The sequence below is a fragment of the Poecilia latipinna genome, unplaced genomic scaffold (assembly GCF_001443285.1).
Source record: "Poecilia latipinna isolate Pla-1442-1.1 unplaced genomic scaffold, P_latipinna-1.0 Scaffold1186, whole genome shotgun sequence".
Classification (NCBI taxonomy): domain Eukaryota; kingdom Metazoa; phylum Chordata; class Actinopteri; order Cyprinodontiformes; family Poeciliidae; genus Poecilia; species Poecilia latipinna.
Genome location: NW_015113802.1, coordinates 293,431 through 306,941, shown reverse-complemented (window position 1 = coordinate 306,941; position 13,511 = coordinate 293,431). Strand labels below are relative to the sequence as shown.

At 39.4% G+C, this 13,511-nt stretch overlaps 2 protein-coding genes across 5 annotated transcripts; one reads left to right on the top strand and one right to left on the bottom strand.

Moving 5' to 3' along the window:
• Positions 1 to 675: 675 nt before the first annotated feature.
• Positions 676 to 13,275, bottom strand: mrs2 (magnesium transporter MRS2). The gene is made up of 12 exons (XM_015053564.1): positions 12,433 to 13,275; positions 10,948 to 11,012; positions 10,668 to 10,704; positions 9,710 to 9,822; positions 5,286 to 5,447; positions 5,074 to 5,204; positions 4,872 to 4,988; positions 3,983 to 4,052; positions 2,346 to 2,428; positions 2,014 to 2,131; positions 1,825 to 1,932; positions 676 to 1,298 (listed from the first exon to the last, which is right to left on the bottom strand). The coding sequence occupies exons 1-12, from the start codon at positions 12,758 to 12,760 to the stop codon at positions 1,239 to 1,241; spliced, it is 1,392 nt and encodes a 463-aa protein (XP_014909050.1). The 5' UTR covers positions 12,761 to 13,275; the 3' UTR covers positions 676 to 1,238.
• LOC106960448 (integrin beta-1-like) lies at positions 5,499 to 9,889 on the top strand. 4 transcript variants are annotated; one of them, XM_015053562.1, is made up of 7 exons: positions 5,499 to 5,774; positions 5,872 to 6,117; positions 7,049 to 7,259; positions 7,330 to 7,459; positions 7,543 to 7,849; positions 8,970 to 9,281; positions 9,391 to 9,889. In XM_015053562.1, exons 2-7 carry the CDS (start codon positions 5,873 to 5,875, stop codon positions 9,554 to 9,556), a joined length of 1,371 nt encoding a protein of 456 aa, XP_014909048.1. In that variant the 5' UTR covers positions 5,499 to 5,774; position 5,872; the 3' UTR covers positions 9,557 to 9,889. The 4 variants fall into 4 exon arrangements, with proteins under 4 accessions (XP_014909048.1, XP_014909047.1, XP_014909049.1 ...); XM_015053561.1 differs by lacking the exon at positions 5,499 to 5,774 and having other exon boundaries at positions 5,781 to 6,117; positions 9,391 to 9,555; positions 9,690 to 9,889; XM_015053563.1 differs by lacking the exon at positions 5,499 to 5,774 and having other exon boundaries at positions 5,781 to 6,117; positions 8,970 to 9,246.
• Positions 13,276 to 13,511: the final 236 nt, after the last annotated feature.

Sequence of the window (13,511 nt, the reverse complement as noted above, 5' to 3'; positions counted from 1 at the left end):
GAATTTAACATCAAAAATACTTGAACTGAAAACCCAAATACCTAGTACAGCTAAACTTTTTTATTCAGACCTTCTTAATGGTGTAAATAATCATGTAAGTATATTTATGACTTAGTTACCTAAAGTCCCTTTGTTTGGTGTAATAAATAAATCACACTAAATGCTGTTGACAAAACCTACAAAAATCAGTGCCAATTATTATTTCATAGGTTTGAAAAGCAAAAACAGTGAGGCAGTAATACTTTTTGCAGAGGGGCTTGCAATCAAACCAACTTTTGAATAGTATGTTTTACTGTTTTAATAGATTAGATCTTTGGAAAAAATCCTACTAACTATAGTTTAAGAACTTTCATCTTGAAGGGTTCAAATACCTGCAACTTTCATGCTCAGTCGCCGAATTACCTTGTTCAGTAAGAGGTAATTTTCTTCCCCAATAATTTCAATTTGTGCTTCACGTTTCAGGTTTAAAGTGATAAAACCTCTTAATTCAAAGGGATTTGCATGTTTTCACTGATGTTTCACCATTAAAATTCTGAATAGGATTAGTGATATAACAAAGTCAGCATGAAGTCTTAAAGCATTTCATGTAAGTACTGCGATCATTTTTTTCAACACAGGACAAACTAGTTAGACCGCTCGGCCATTATTTTAAACGGAAATGACACGGACCAGTTGTTATGCATCAGTTAATTTTAATGACACATGTTGGCAACCACAGAACATACCAGATTATCAACTCGCGTCACTCTTTCCAAAGCAGTGCATGCCACACTGTAAGAACTCTGGTTTAAATTCATAGCCATTCTTTATGCAAAGTTGGAGGCTGACTTTTAACTTTAAACACATATTAAAATTTCACATTAGAATAAATATACATCTACTCTTGAAAAAGCCACTTTTTAAAGTACCGCTCCTTTAATGGTTTGGATGGTCATCTGTCTCAGGTCAGGATCTGCCACTCACCTTCCAAGGCATTAACACCAGAAACAACAAAGTGATTTTCCGTAACTTTACTCTGAATAAAAACAGGTTGTGAACATATTCATTTGGAGGTCTGGAATAGCCAAATGATACAACAAAAACACAGAATAGTGTGGACACAGCCTCGACCGCTACTAGTACCACAAAAAAGGGGCACACAAAGGTGAGACTCATGGTGTCTTATAGGCATGGTGATAGGATCGTCTTCACAGCTGCAGGCTCTGGTCTGTTTTTTTTCCTAAGTTGAAACCAGGACCTCATCTGACTCCAGGCTTAGTATCTTGCGGTTTTACATTTCTTTTCCAAATGGAAGGAAACTGTGTCACAAACAAAACACAAATTAGCCATTACAACACAGTAACTTATAGGAGTTCAGACAGGGATTCACATACAGTATGTACAAATACACGCAACAGTACACTTTGACATGTTTAAACCATGATCTTCAATGTATTTTCCTGGGTTTTTATTTGCTATACTAACGCAAAATTGTTTTTAAAATAAAGAAAATCTGATATAGCTAAATAAAATCCAGTGCGGCTAACTGCCATCAGAAGTCATGTAGTTAGTTAATAGAGCCCACATGTGAATAATTGACTTGAAGTTGGATGGAGATAGACGGCTGGAGGGAAATACAAATGAATACTACTCTTTTTAGACTTAAATTTGTAAAACAGAATGTAGAAAAATGACAATATTAGATGAAATATGCCATAATTATTGCTTTGTGATAGTCTACCTCATTATAATCCAATAAAATACTCTGGAGAATGTGCTTGCGGCGTGACAAAATGCTTAAACGTACAACAATGCCGTGTAGTGGAACTGCAGAGTTTGGATTACCATTGATGGGGGATGTAGATGCCGTCCTAGAAACGATAAGAGGCGTCTCCATATTAAGCCGCTGCCCAAAAACATGAAGCCTGTTACCAGCCAGAAAGCACGAGGGTCCTGTGATGAACAAAGATAGGCAGACACTTAGCAGATAAACAATTTGAACCATAAGGCATGATTAACAGTAGAATGACTTACATCTTCAAAGGCCGTCGTTAAATTCATTCCAAAAGCCACCCCGATGAGCCCAAACAAGGTCAGGGAGAAGGAACCCATAGTCAGCTGCAGATTCAGACGCATCATCACATTACGATGGCTGCAGCAGGAAAGACATAGTTACATGCATAGCTATGTTACGTGAACTGTGAATATTTTCACAATTTTTCTGGAGAATCAAAGAAAGAATGGCAAAGTGGACAGAACAGCAGTTTCCAACAAGACCCTGACTGCTTACTGTGCCGACATGTCTCTTTCTCCGGACATGGTTGTACATATAACGTTTTGAAACAATGTCCAATCAGGGCATGTACCTGTCCAGATTGATAAAGATGACACTCTCTGAGTCGTCTATCAGTCCCTTGAGCTCTCTGGTCTTGTTGGCGAGATCCTCGGCCTGTATGCAGTGAAGAGATTATGATCTGAACGCACGGTCATGGCCAAAACTGAAAACATCCTCTGTTTAATTAGGTTTCCTGTTTCAGAACAAACCAGAAATCATCTGGTCCGCCCTGAAAATTAAAGATAAGTGGATAAAATCCTAGATGAAAGCAGTAACCAAGATACATTGTGTCATTAACATGGAGTCGAGGTCTGAGCTTCGTTTTCCACAGAGCAACATTATCATTCTTTTTGTCTTCCGGGATTCATTTGTTGATTAGGATCTTTCGTCTTAGTTTCTCTTTGTCTAATCGTCTCACTCAAGAACATTTTACTGAACAGAACGAGATATTGACAGGTTCAGCCCAAACCATCATCCCTCCACTGCAGTTCTCAAAAACTATTAAAAAGTTGTTTTTGCCGACAGGCTGTGTTTAGTTTAAATCGAATACAGTTCTGTGAATTACAGACGCGTCTTAAATTTGGAGTTGTCTGACATTCTTCTAATCATCACCTGAATCAGAGAAAGCATTCAAAAGCAAAATCGCAGCTTCTGGAAGAAACCTTAAAAAGAGACATATTTGAGTGATTACAGTACTGATTAATTGACAAGTGATAAGATCCCAACTGCTTGGAAATGTCATTTAATCCTGTTCAGACTGCTGGGACATGTCAATGAACACCTAAAAGCTTCAGATGAGGGGAGTTGGACTAATTCTTGAGGGCTTACAACTCAATACATGAATCTGAGTAGTCAGAAGGAGCTGTTTTTTTTTTCACAACAAGTTAATTAGTCTCAGGTTGTGAGTTGTAGTTACTCATAAAATATATCCTCATCACTGAGAAAAGTCATCCACATAATTGAGAACTACTAAACAAAAAAAGCTTTTTGAGCAGCTTGGAAGACAAATCCAATTTGTCAGCAAAATGTGCATTTCATTTGTCATTATTTGGCAACGCGAAAAGTGCTGCATGTTTTCTCACTACAGCTGACCCTCCCACAAGTGCAGCTGGTGCACACTCATCTTGAACTCATTGAATATGTAGTGCGACTGATGATCTATGAATCATCCACTACAGATATTGATTATTGGATGTAGCCTGCAGGTACTGAGTTGTGACATTTTATACACTTCATTCATGGCACCTGGCATCAGTTTAATTTTTGAAGCTGAGCCTCTTCATATGTGTCTCTATGGTGACACATCCAGCTCAGCTTTATTTAGCACTTTTCAGAAGAAATTATTTTTCCTTTTTTTAAATATAAATGTATCAAAAACAAGTTATACATGTAGAAGTCTATGAATTGTTAATTGTTTTTATTAATAAGCGATTTCCCCTCTGTGTTTTGCCTTTTGTTTAAAAGTAAATAAATCAAAATTTTAGTCCAAAAGACATTTGTTTTAACATTTATTATTAATGTTAAAAAGTCAAGTCAAGCCAAAGTTTATTTATGTAGCGCATTTACAACAGCCTCAGGTTACCAAAGTGCTTCCCAATAAACACAACATCACAGGTGGATAAATGATAAAATAGAAATAAAATTAAATCTTAAAAAAAGCACACCTACCTGCATGTAGTAATTCTCAAGTAAAAGCTCCATCTCCTCACAGTGGTCGATACCCAAATTGCTCTCCTCACTAAAAGGCAGAAACAAACATACATATGTTTATCATTTAAGCGTAAAAAACATTTAAGGTGCGGCAAAATGAACCTCAGAGAGAAAGAAAATAATGCAATAACATATATTGTTATTGCATTAAAATGTACTTTTATTTTTCCAGTATCTATTATAAAATATTCACCGCTAGCAAAAATAAAAAAATTGTGGCGTCTGTATGTATTTGACCTTCTTTACGTTGACAGTTGCCTTCAGTCACATAATTGGTGAACATGGTCAAGCTCAGTTTAACATGGCAAAACTATAAACAGTGCTCAGGGTATCAGCAGGTTTCGACAAGTCAGATTTAAGACTTTTAAAGACCTTTTTTAAAGCTAGCGTGAATAAAATTCAAGACTGAAAAAACAATAAGTGTAGGGGATAATTGGGGGATCCTGCTGGCTTGTAAGGACAAGCAACATACATACATGAGGGAGTGGCAAAAACAAACATCACCCAGTCAACTGGTGATATTTGCACTTACACACGATAGATGTTAAGCTAGTAGCTGGTTACCATCCGCCTTGAGTCACAGAATGCAAAAATACAAAACAAAAGGTATTCTTTTCCTATGCCTTTTGTCAGTCTATCAAAAATAAAATAACATCCAATTAAATAGACTTGATTCCTGATGTGTGAAAATAGTGAAAAGCCAACTTTGACCGTTTGCGATTGATCGAAGTGTTGTTGTTTTTTTTGTTGTTGTTTGCACAGAAACTACTTAACCACTGTCCTTTTAGAGCTCTCAGAAATTGATTTCAGCATTTAGAAACACAAATGAGATTACACGGGAACATACAAAATCCTTGGATCCGTCCATTTGGTGAGACACAATTGCTCAATCATCGCATCCTCGTCCAGGATTTTCAGCAAGGACTCCTTGAAAACTTTAATGTCTGTTTCCAACTCCGACAAGCTGCCAGAGAGAAGATAAGTCAAGTTAAAACATGAAATGTCTCAAGGTTTTGGGTCCAACTCTGCCGTCTGATTGGGCTCTTTACCTCTTGCTATTCTGCAGTAGAATATGCAGCTTACTTCTATCTGCAGAAACGATTTTAGGATCCACGAGCGACTCCAGGGTGTCCAGTATGCTCGGTTCGACATCGTTCAACCAAGTTTGCAACTTGTTTACCTGTTGACACAGATCTATGAGGATGCACGCACAAACACACGGTTCCTGTTATTTCGAATGAGAGCGTAAAGCGTGTGGAACCTTGTGCTGCAGGATGGCCTCCAGTGCTCTAAACTCAAAAGGCAGAGAGTGCGTCTGCGATGCTAGCTGAGGGGCGAGCTCCAGGACCAGCCAGCGTTCCAGACTCAAACCACGATAGTCCAGCACCAAAAGCGACTCTTGGGTCAGGATAACTTTCAAAGACTGAAAAGATAATATTTTGAAAGAATTAAAACTTGCAATGTTAGTATATAAGATGCAGACACTTTTGTTTTTTAAAAGCGGTTTTATCTGCATGTTGTGGATGTGTTGTAATCTGCCCATATGTGTATTTTAAAGTCTGTCCTTTCAAGAGTTGACTCTGATCTGTAAATATTTGCAGCGAGCAGCCAGATCGATAAAATCTTACTGATCCTCTACAGGTTGGTGTTTAGGGCTGGGGATGTTTGCGAGCAGCATATTGGTGTATCTCGCTCTGCAGAAGTAGATCTGACAATTCTGATAAAGCACAGAGGGCTGTCAACACATCAAGCGAAGAACAAGGCGTTGTATCACAACTTTTGTTTCTTTTATCTATGTTAGGCTTGCAGTTGAAAGGTTATTATCCAATAATTTCCCTTGGCTGCAGGATGGTTGTGAAACTGCTGTTCCTTTGGCTGTTGTTCTGTCTGAGCTGGGCCCAGGAACAAAGGTGTCTGCAGTCCGCCTCGAGCTGCGATGAGTGCATCCAGGCCGGCTCTGGCTGTGCTTGGTGCAACTCCCCTCAAGCTCACATTCGTTGTGCGACAACAGAAAAGCTGCAGAGCACTGGCTGTCATGGGAGACACATTTATAACCCTTCTGGCAGCATCCAGGTGGTAAAAAATGATAGTGGGTAAGCATCCTAACTTATACAATAACAATAAGCAACTCTAATTGGGTTAAATGTTTATGGGTGCCCATGTAGTAGCAACAATGACTTCCTTTTGTAACTTTCCACTTGCACATTATAATAGTTTTCATGTTATTTACCTTTTAGAGTTCTTTAACTTTAATGTATTTTATTTAGATGTTGTGTGACGAATCAACATAAAGTGTAGCTACAGAAGATGGAAAGTACAAATAAAAATCTAAAAGGTGTGGTGTGAATTTGCATTTGTCCCACTTTTTGCTGGCTGCTCTTAGTGTTTGTCGCTACCAGTTTTTCCACATCTTGACATTGAAATGATTCCATATTTTTATATGCAAAACAGCTCAAGCTCAGTCAGACTGAATGCTTGCCGCAAATTCTCTGTGGTATTTAGTTCTGAACTGCGACTGGGCCATCCTACCGTACCACTATGGTTTGATCTGAACATTCCCACTGGAGCTCTCTGTCTTTTTGCAGATTCAAACATGATTATTTTTCCTGCAAGATTGTCTTCCACTTAGTTCCGTTCATCCTCTAGTCAACTGATCAACTTGTCTTTCCCTGCTGAAAATAAGACACTGCCACCACCATGTGCCACCAGGGTCATATTACATTCAGAGTGATGTACACTTTCCCAGAACACAGATGTGCATGTGGGTCAAAGGTTTAGCTTTGGTCTCATCTGACTATTGGACTATTGGAGGCCTTCACAGAAGTACATATCCTGAGATTACACACGCGTGAACTCTTGGACTTCTGGAAGGCAATTGGTTATACTATATTTATTTAAGAGTATCAGACTATATGACAGTGAATACAAAGGCAAACCACATTTTTCAGGTTTTATTTTGAACAACATTTTGAAAGCATCATTTTTCATCCAGGAATGACAGTATGACTACTTCTGGGTCTGCAGGGCTGACCCAGCAGATGCTGAACCTTTGCTCCTGCAGCCCCAGGAGGTCTCCGTCCACCTGAGGCCAGGAGCTAGGGAGTCCTTTCCTCTCACCATCTCCAAAGCAACAGACCACCCTACACCAGAGCCGATTATGGACCTCAGCAACGTGCCAGCTGGAGTTCAGGTCACTTTCAGCAGCATAACCAAAGGAAACCCGCAGCTCTTACAGGTCAGAAAGGTAATACAGGATAATGTGCTGAGGAGAGTTGAACTATATTCATCGCCATTTTTCAATGTAGGTGAGTGTGGAAGCTGCCCAGTGTCCCAGTACGAGTGGAGCCTCAAACCAGAACAGAACTGGACCCTGGTCCATTCTTATCACACCCAGAGGGTTTTCAGTGAGCCTCCAGCTACAAATAACATTGCTGTGTAAGCTGTCAGAAAGCATCTCTGCTTATAACCTGGTAAAAAAAAAAAATGTTTTGTTACTGAATTTATTCTGCTTCCCACAGGTGAGTGTAACTGCACTGGAAGCCATGAGGAAAACAGCCCTGCCTGCAGCGGCCAAGGGACTCTGGTCTGTGGCCAATGTGAGTGCTATGTGCCTTATTTTGGGAAACAATGCCAGATGAATGGCGACTCCATCTCACCACAATATGAAGATTTGTGCCGCACGGGCCCAAACGCCCCAGTCTGCAGCGGCAGCGGCATCTGTGTGGAGGGTTTCTGTGAGTGCAACAGGCGGGCAGACCCAAAAGAGACGTACAGCGGACGATACTGCGAGTGCAGCAACTTTGACTGTCCACACCATAACAACAGGTACAGAACCACAAGAAAAAAAAAATCACAAAGGTCTCCTTTCATCAGTGTCAAACACATTTTCAATGCATTCCTTATAAAGATGTGCAAAAAGGAAAGAAAATATGGTGATATTTTACCATTGTATCATAATGTCAAGTCGAAAATGATAGAAAAATACTAACTTTAACTTCAGTGTATGATTATTTTTAATAAAATCCCCCTGCAATCAATACTTTGCTCAACCTTTTGCCTACAGGATGGTGCTGAGTTATCTCCTATAACATTTTCCAAGGTTGGAGCATACAGAGGGAGCCAGGGGGGTTACTATTGCTCTTTGAACAGTCTCTCTAGATCACAGGTGTCAAACTCCAGTCCTCAAGGGCCACTGTCCTGCAGTTTTTAGATGTGCCACAGGTACAAAACACTGGAATGAAATGGCTTAATTACCTCCTCCTTGTGTAGATAAGTTCTCCAGAGTCTTGTTAATGACCTAATGATTCTATGCAGGTGTGGTGCTATATCTGCAGCCTGAAGCTATTAAGCCATGCACAGTGGCTTAAACTGAGCTGCGTTTTTACATGTAAAGGTAGTAAAAAGGTTGTAGGAGTTTTTTCTCTTATCATGGCATGTCAGCTTAAGAGTTTCTACAACAGAATAATAGTAATTGCACAAGGAAGGAAAGAATGGTCGTCTTTTTCCCCTTAATTTTCTACAAACACAGAAAAGGTCTCATCAGAAAATCATTCTTTCTGTTACTGTGTGATGGTCTTATTTGTTCTAAAGCCCAATAGAAGAAATTAAGTTGTGGTACTTTTAATTAGCTATAAAATAAACTAATTTTACTCGGTAGACATATAAAAAAACTTGAAAGCTGGTCCATTCTTTATAAAGTCATGAAGGTTTTGCAGCTCTGGTCAGATTGAGGGATAAATGGCTCTTTAATAAGCTGTTTTCTGGCCACAGACTACATTGCGTCAAGTTGAGTAGTGGATTTCTCTCCATTTCTCACCGTGAGATGATTTTAAAGTTTGTTTTGTTTTTACACATCTTTACTAGGCCTGAAACTAAATGTGTCTGCCACTGTAATTTTAGAACCGATGCCAAACAGCACTGACGTCAAAACATTTCTATTTACCAGACTCTGCGGAGGTAATGGGAGGTGTGAGTGTGGGAGGTGCGTGTGTAACAGTGAGTGGATCGGCAGTGCCTGCAGCTGCTCCATGGAAACCGCTTCCTGTATGGCCAAAAACCAAATGCTGTGCAACGGCAGAGGGGTGTGTGAATGCGGAAAGTGTCATTGTATACCTCCGTATGTCGGTGCGACCTGCGAGGACTGCCCTGATTGCGTGGGTTTGTCAGGATCATGCTGCGTGTATGGAGTGCCGAGCGTTTCGAACCGGAGCAAAAAAGGACACGTGAGAACAGATATTTATCTTAAACCACCTCAATGGTATGAAATGTTTTGTGTGCACCTCTGTATGGAAGAGTAGAACCAGCTTCTTACTGAGATGTTAGTTTGGATCATATTTAAATAACTTGAATCTGTTTTTTTCCCCCAGCTGCGACAGACAGTGTGCCCACCTCAATGTTGAAATTGTTGAGACAAAAGATGAGCTTCAGGGAAGACTCTGTAAAATGAGGACCGCTGAGGACCTTTGCTACTTCTTCTTCTCAATCCTGCCCTCTAGTGGACAGTTTGCTGTTGCTCGAGCTAAGGAGTGTTGATCAACCATCGCTCTTGATGTTTATCTGTCACACTGTGCCTGTTTGGACAGCCCAACACTAATAAGTCTATTTACAGTATCTCTAATTTATTTTTCTGTTTTCTGATGAACGTGATTAGAAAGAGAATGTCAAGAAATAAGGAAGAGAACGTACGCCCATCCGTATGATGATGCAGTTGTTTCTGGTGCTGAGGCTGGTGCTGTGTTGGAAGCGAAGGTCTCTGGCCTGAAGCTGAAGCTCCTGGCAAAGTTCTGTCTTCTTCTTTTCTGGAAAATAAAAAGGCATCACAGGAGAAATGTCTGTTATCAACATTTTATGCCTTTTAGCAACATTTTTATGCTTTGTAAACTGGTTCACATGTTGGGATTTTACATGGAGATAAACACAAAGTAGAGCAAATGAGGAAAAAAGAAGGGTTTGTGTGGTTCCATTTAATATCAAGTAATAAGTGTACAAATGCAAATATACTCAAATAAACTAAAATCTAGTTTCTTATAAAACATTGTAAGAAACTGGTTATTTTATAAAGAAGCTTTCTGCCACAGGACATCCTGACAGGAGAATATGGAGCAGATCTACCCACATAAGACCAATATTTGAGATTTTGGACAGCACTGAAAATGAAATACATCATCGTCATTATTGTGAAACACAATGATGGCAGCATTATGCTGTCCCAGCTGACTGAAATGTACAGCCAAAGCTACAATAGAAATGTTAACAACCAAAGAGTATTCATGTCTTTGAATGAAAATGTAGAACCTGCAGCTCCCAGGAGTTCTCCAAATAATCTGACTGACCTTTAGCTCTTTTGTAAAGGAGAATGTCCAAAAACACTGTAATGACAGGTGGCTCTATATGGTGTTGACTAATTTTCCTTCCAACTTACAACTACACACTATTTTGTGTTGATCTATCACACAAAACCCCAATAAATAAAACATGTAGAAGTTTGCGGTAATGAAACACACAAAAAAAAGTTCAGAGGTATGTATGATTTGTGTTTCTGGCGTAAGAAGTTTATACAGCTGGTATATTTAAATGACATATGAATGATACAAATCTATGAACCAATCATCAGTCTTGGTTGCTGAGATTTTCTTACACTTACCAAACGATGTCACATTTCCCTCCAGATCAAACTTCATCTGTTAAATAAATGGGACATAAAACTCTTTAATGACATTCAGCAGCCTGGATGTAAACAGACATTTAAATCCATTTCACCACTGAACGTAAGAAACTTCAAGGTCTTCTGTAAGTCTGATATCTATGAAATCCAATAGTCTGAGAGTTTTGTTTTAAAGCGTCATAATATCAAGTTTACCAGTGAAAACATAAGCAACAGCAGTAATACCAGTTACACAACTCTTCGGAGTCGATTATCTCACCACATTGAAAGTCGGAGACACAGTGGACAGAGGGGCATCAGTCACGCGGCTGCGCACAGCGGACACTGGTAAAAGAAAAGCAAAACACAACTACACTTTAAAGACAACACTTTTTTCATTCTTTGGCTATAAATATGCAACAATGTCCTGATGCCTTTTCAATCACGGCAGTAACAAAATATGACCTTTTTGACAAACAGAATCTAAATAGCATCACATTTTGTCACATCAGTCCGTACCTTCAAAACAAAGAAGAATTAAATCTTTTTCTTGACTGACTAAAATGTTGAAATACTGGCGACATACTGGGTGCTGTTCATTTTATAAAGGACTTTTCTGTCTCAGGACATCCTGGACCCACCATGAATCAGTTCATACTCACTTTGATAACTTTAAAATGTTTTTATAGTCAACTTAAAGTCTGCTGTATACAAATGTGGTTATGCCTCTCCAATAAATGACTATTAAACTAGTAACCAACAGGATGTCTCTCAGAGTGGCTTAGGTCTGCATAATAAGTACCTGCAGGTAAACATGAGAATCAGACTTATAATAAATGTAAAAATAGGTTAAAATACAATACCACATATTACTACATATACAGATTTTATGATTATCAATCTCCACAATACATCAAAGTACATAACTAACAAGACAAAATAAATTGATTATGCTATGTTAGGAACATATGGGCATAAAATACCACACTAACAGGTGTAAAAAGGCAACAGCTGGGTAAAAAACAGGGGTAGAATCTGGTGAAGAGGTAAAGTGACCCAGAGCAAATCATTCACCGACAAACGATTGTGAAGCTTTGTCTTTTCATCATTCTTATCTGCGCCTCCTTCTTCAACTAAACAATTTGGGTTATGTAATCCAACAGCAAACGCAAAGCTAATTGCATGCATATGTGTGGAATACTTGTTGTTGTGGTTAATAACGTCACATTTTTCCAGTGGTGTTGACAATAAATAGGAAAAGTTGTCAACACCAATCTGTCACAAAGACCCAATTGTTTCCATCTCTTCAGTTGTATCCATGAAACCCCCAAACATAGCACAGTTTGGCAGACACATGGCATGCTAGCTACAACGAGGTAAATCCTGAAGAACTACAAGTTGAAAACCAGCCATATATGAGAGGATCAACTCTGAATTTATTTATGTTTTTCCTCAAATACATAACCATCAGACAGTCTGTTGTAAGTAGTTCCATAAAGCCTGACACCTTTTCTGTTTGTCCACGTGTAGCTCACTTTTCTTTATTTTCAACTCACAAAATAAAGTTGGAAACCTGAATGGACAAAAGGTAAAAGAGCAAATGAAATTCTAAACAACATATGAAAAAAAAATTCTAAGATCTACAAACAAAACGTTTTTAAGCCAATACCAGCTATAGGATACCTTAGACATAACAGAGGTTATGTCTAAGGTGTTGCAGTTACCTGTAACTAAAGTGATTTAAGCTAATCTGTGCAAATCTTACCAGGCCAGGCCGCTCCTCCTCGCAGCAGGATGTCCTTCGTGAGCCCAGTAGACTGACACCTCCTATGGAGACTTCTTAATAACACTGGCCTCTGATAACACGTGGAATTACAGCCAATATCCCCGTAGCTCCTGCTGAGCAAGCTCGCCTTTCTACTACCAGCTTGCCTCAGCTGGTGTGTGACTGTGGGTCCATTGAAGAGGATCAGAGTTTGACTCCCACCAAATGGTGAGCAGAAGGAGCTGAAAACTCGTTTTCTAACAGATGACATCCTGGAAGAGTTCATGCAGCCAGCAAACAGTAGCAGTCGGTGCAACTTTACCTCCATCACAGCCAAACACAGACTGAAGGAGTCTGAAAAATGTTACTGGAGAAATACACACATGGCAGCATCAGCCTCCATAAAAAAAGAGTAATGAAAATACTTGAGTCATCTCCCGAGTTGTCCAAACTCGTATGAGCCTACAGGCTCGCGGGCAGCAACAAGAGAGGACGGTCGTAGCAATAACTTTAGATTAAACTCAGTTAATGTACTTTTCAGCAGTCTCTCTGTACCTGTTGAACTGGTTAACCTTCCTCTCAATGTTTTCACAATGTGCTCTGGACTTCCGCTTGTACCGGCTAACTCTTCGTATGTACGTTTTGTCCGTTCTGAGAAAAAACTAAACCTCCAGGAAGATAAGCTGGACACATGCCGCTAACTATCGGCTCTCCTGACTGAAAACTTGAGGCTGCTTCTCCGAGAAAACAACCCCTCCTCCAAGCTAGCAGGACCGGAGGACAGGAGCAAGAGCACCCTCCACAACATGCTCCACAATGCACCGCGGAGTGCATTGTGGTGCAAAGATCGTCTCTGCTGAAGACAATCACTCTGTAGTCACTATTACTGAGGTTTTAGCTTATTTCGTTTAAAATCAAATATTATATCTCATACTTGAAGAAATAATAATTTAATTGGTGTGAGTTAAAGACGATAATTTAGATCAGTAGGGTTCAAACTTTGTGTCACGCGGGGCAAAATGATCAATGTAATATTTTAAAAATGTAAGAAGCGCAAATACAATAAGTACACTTCTTTT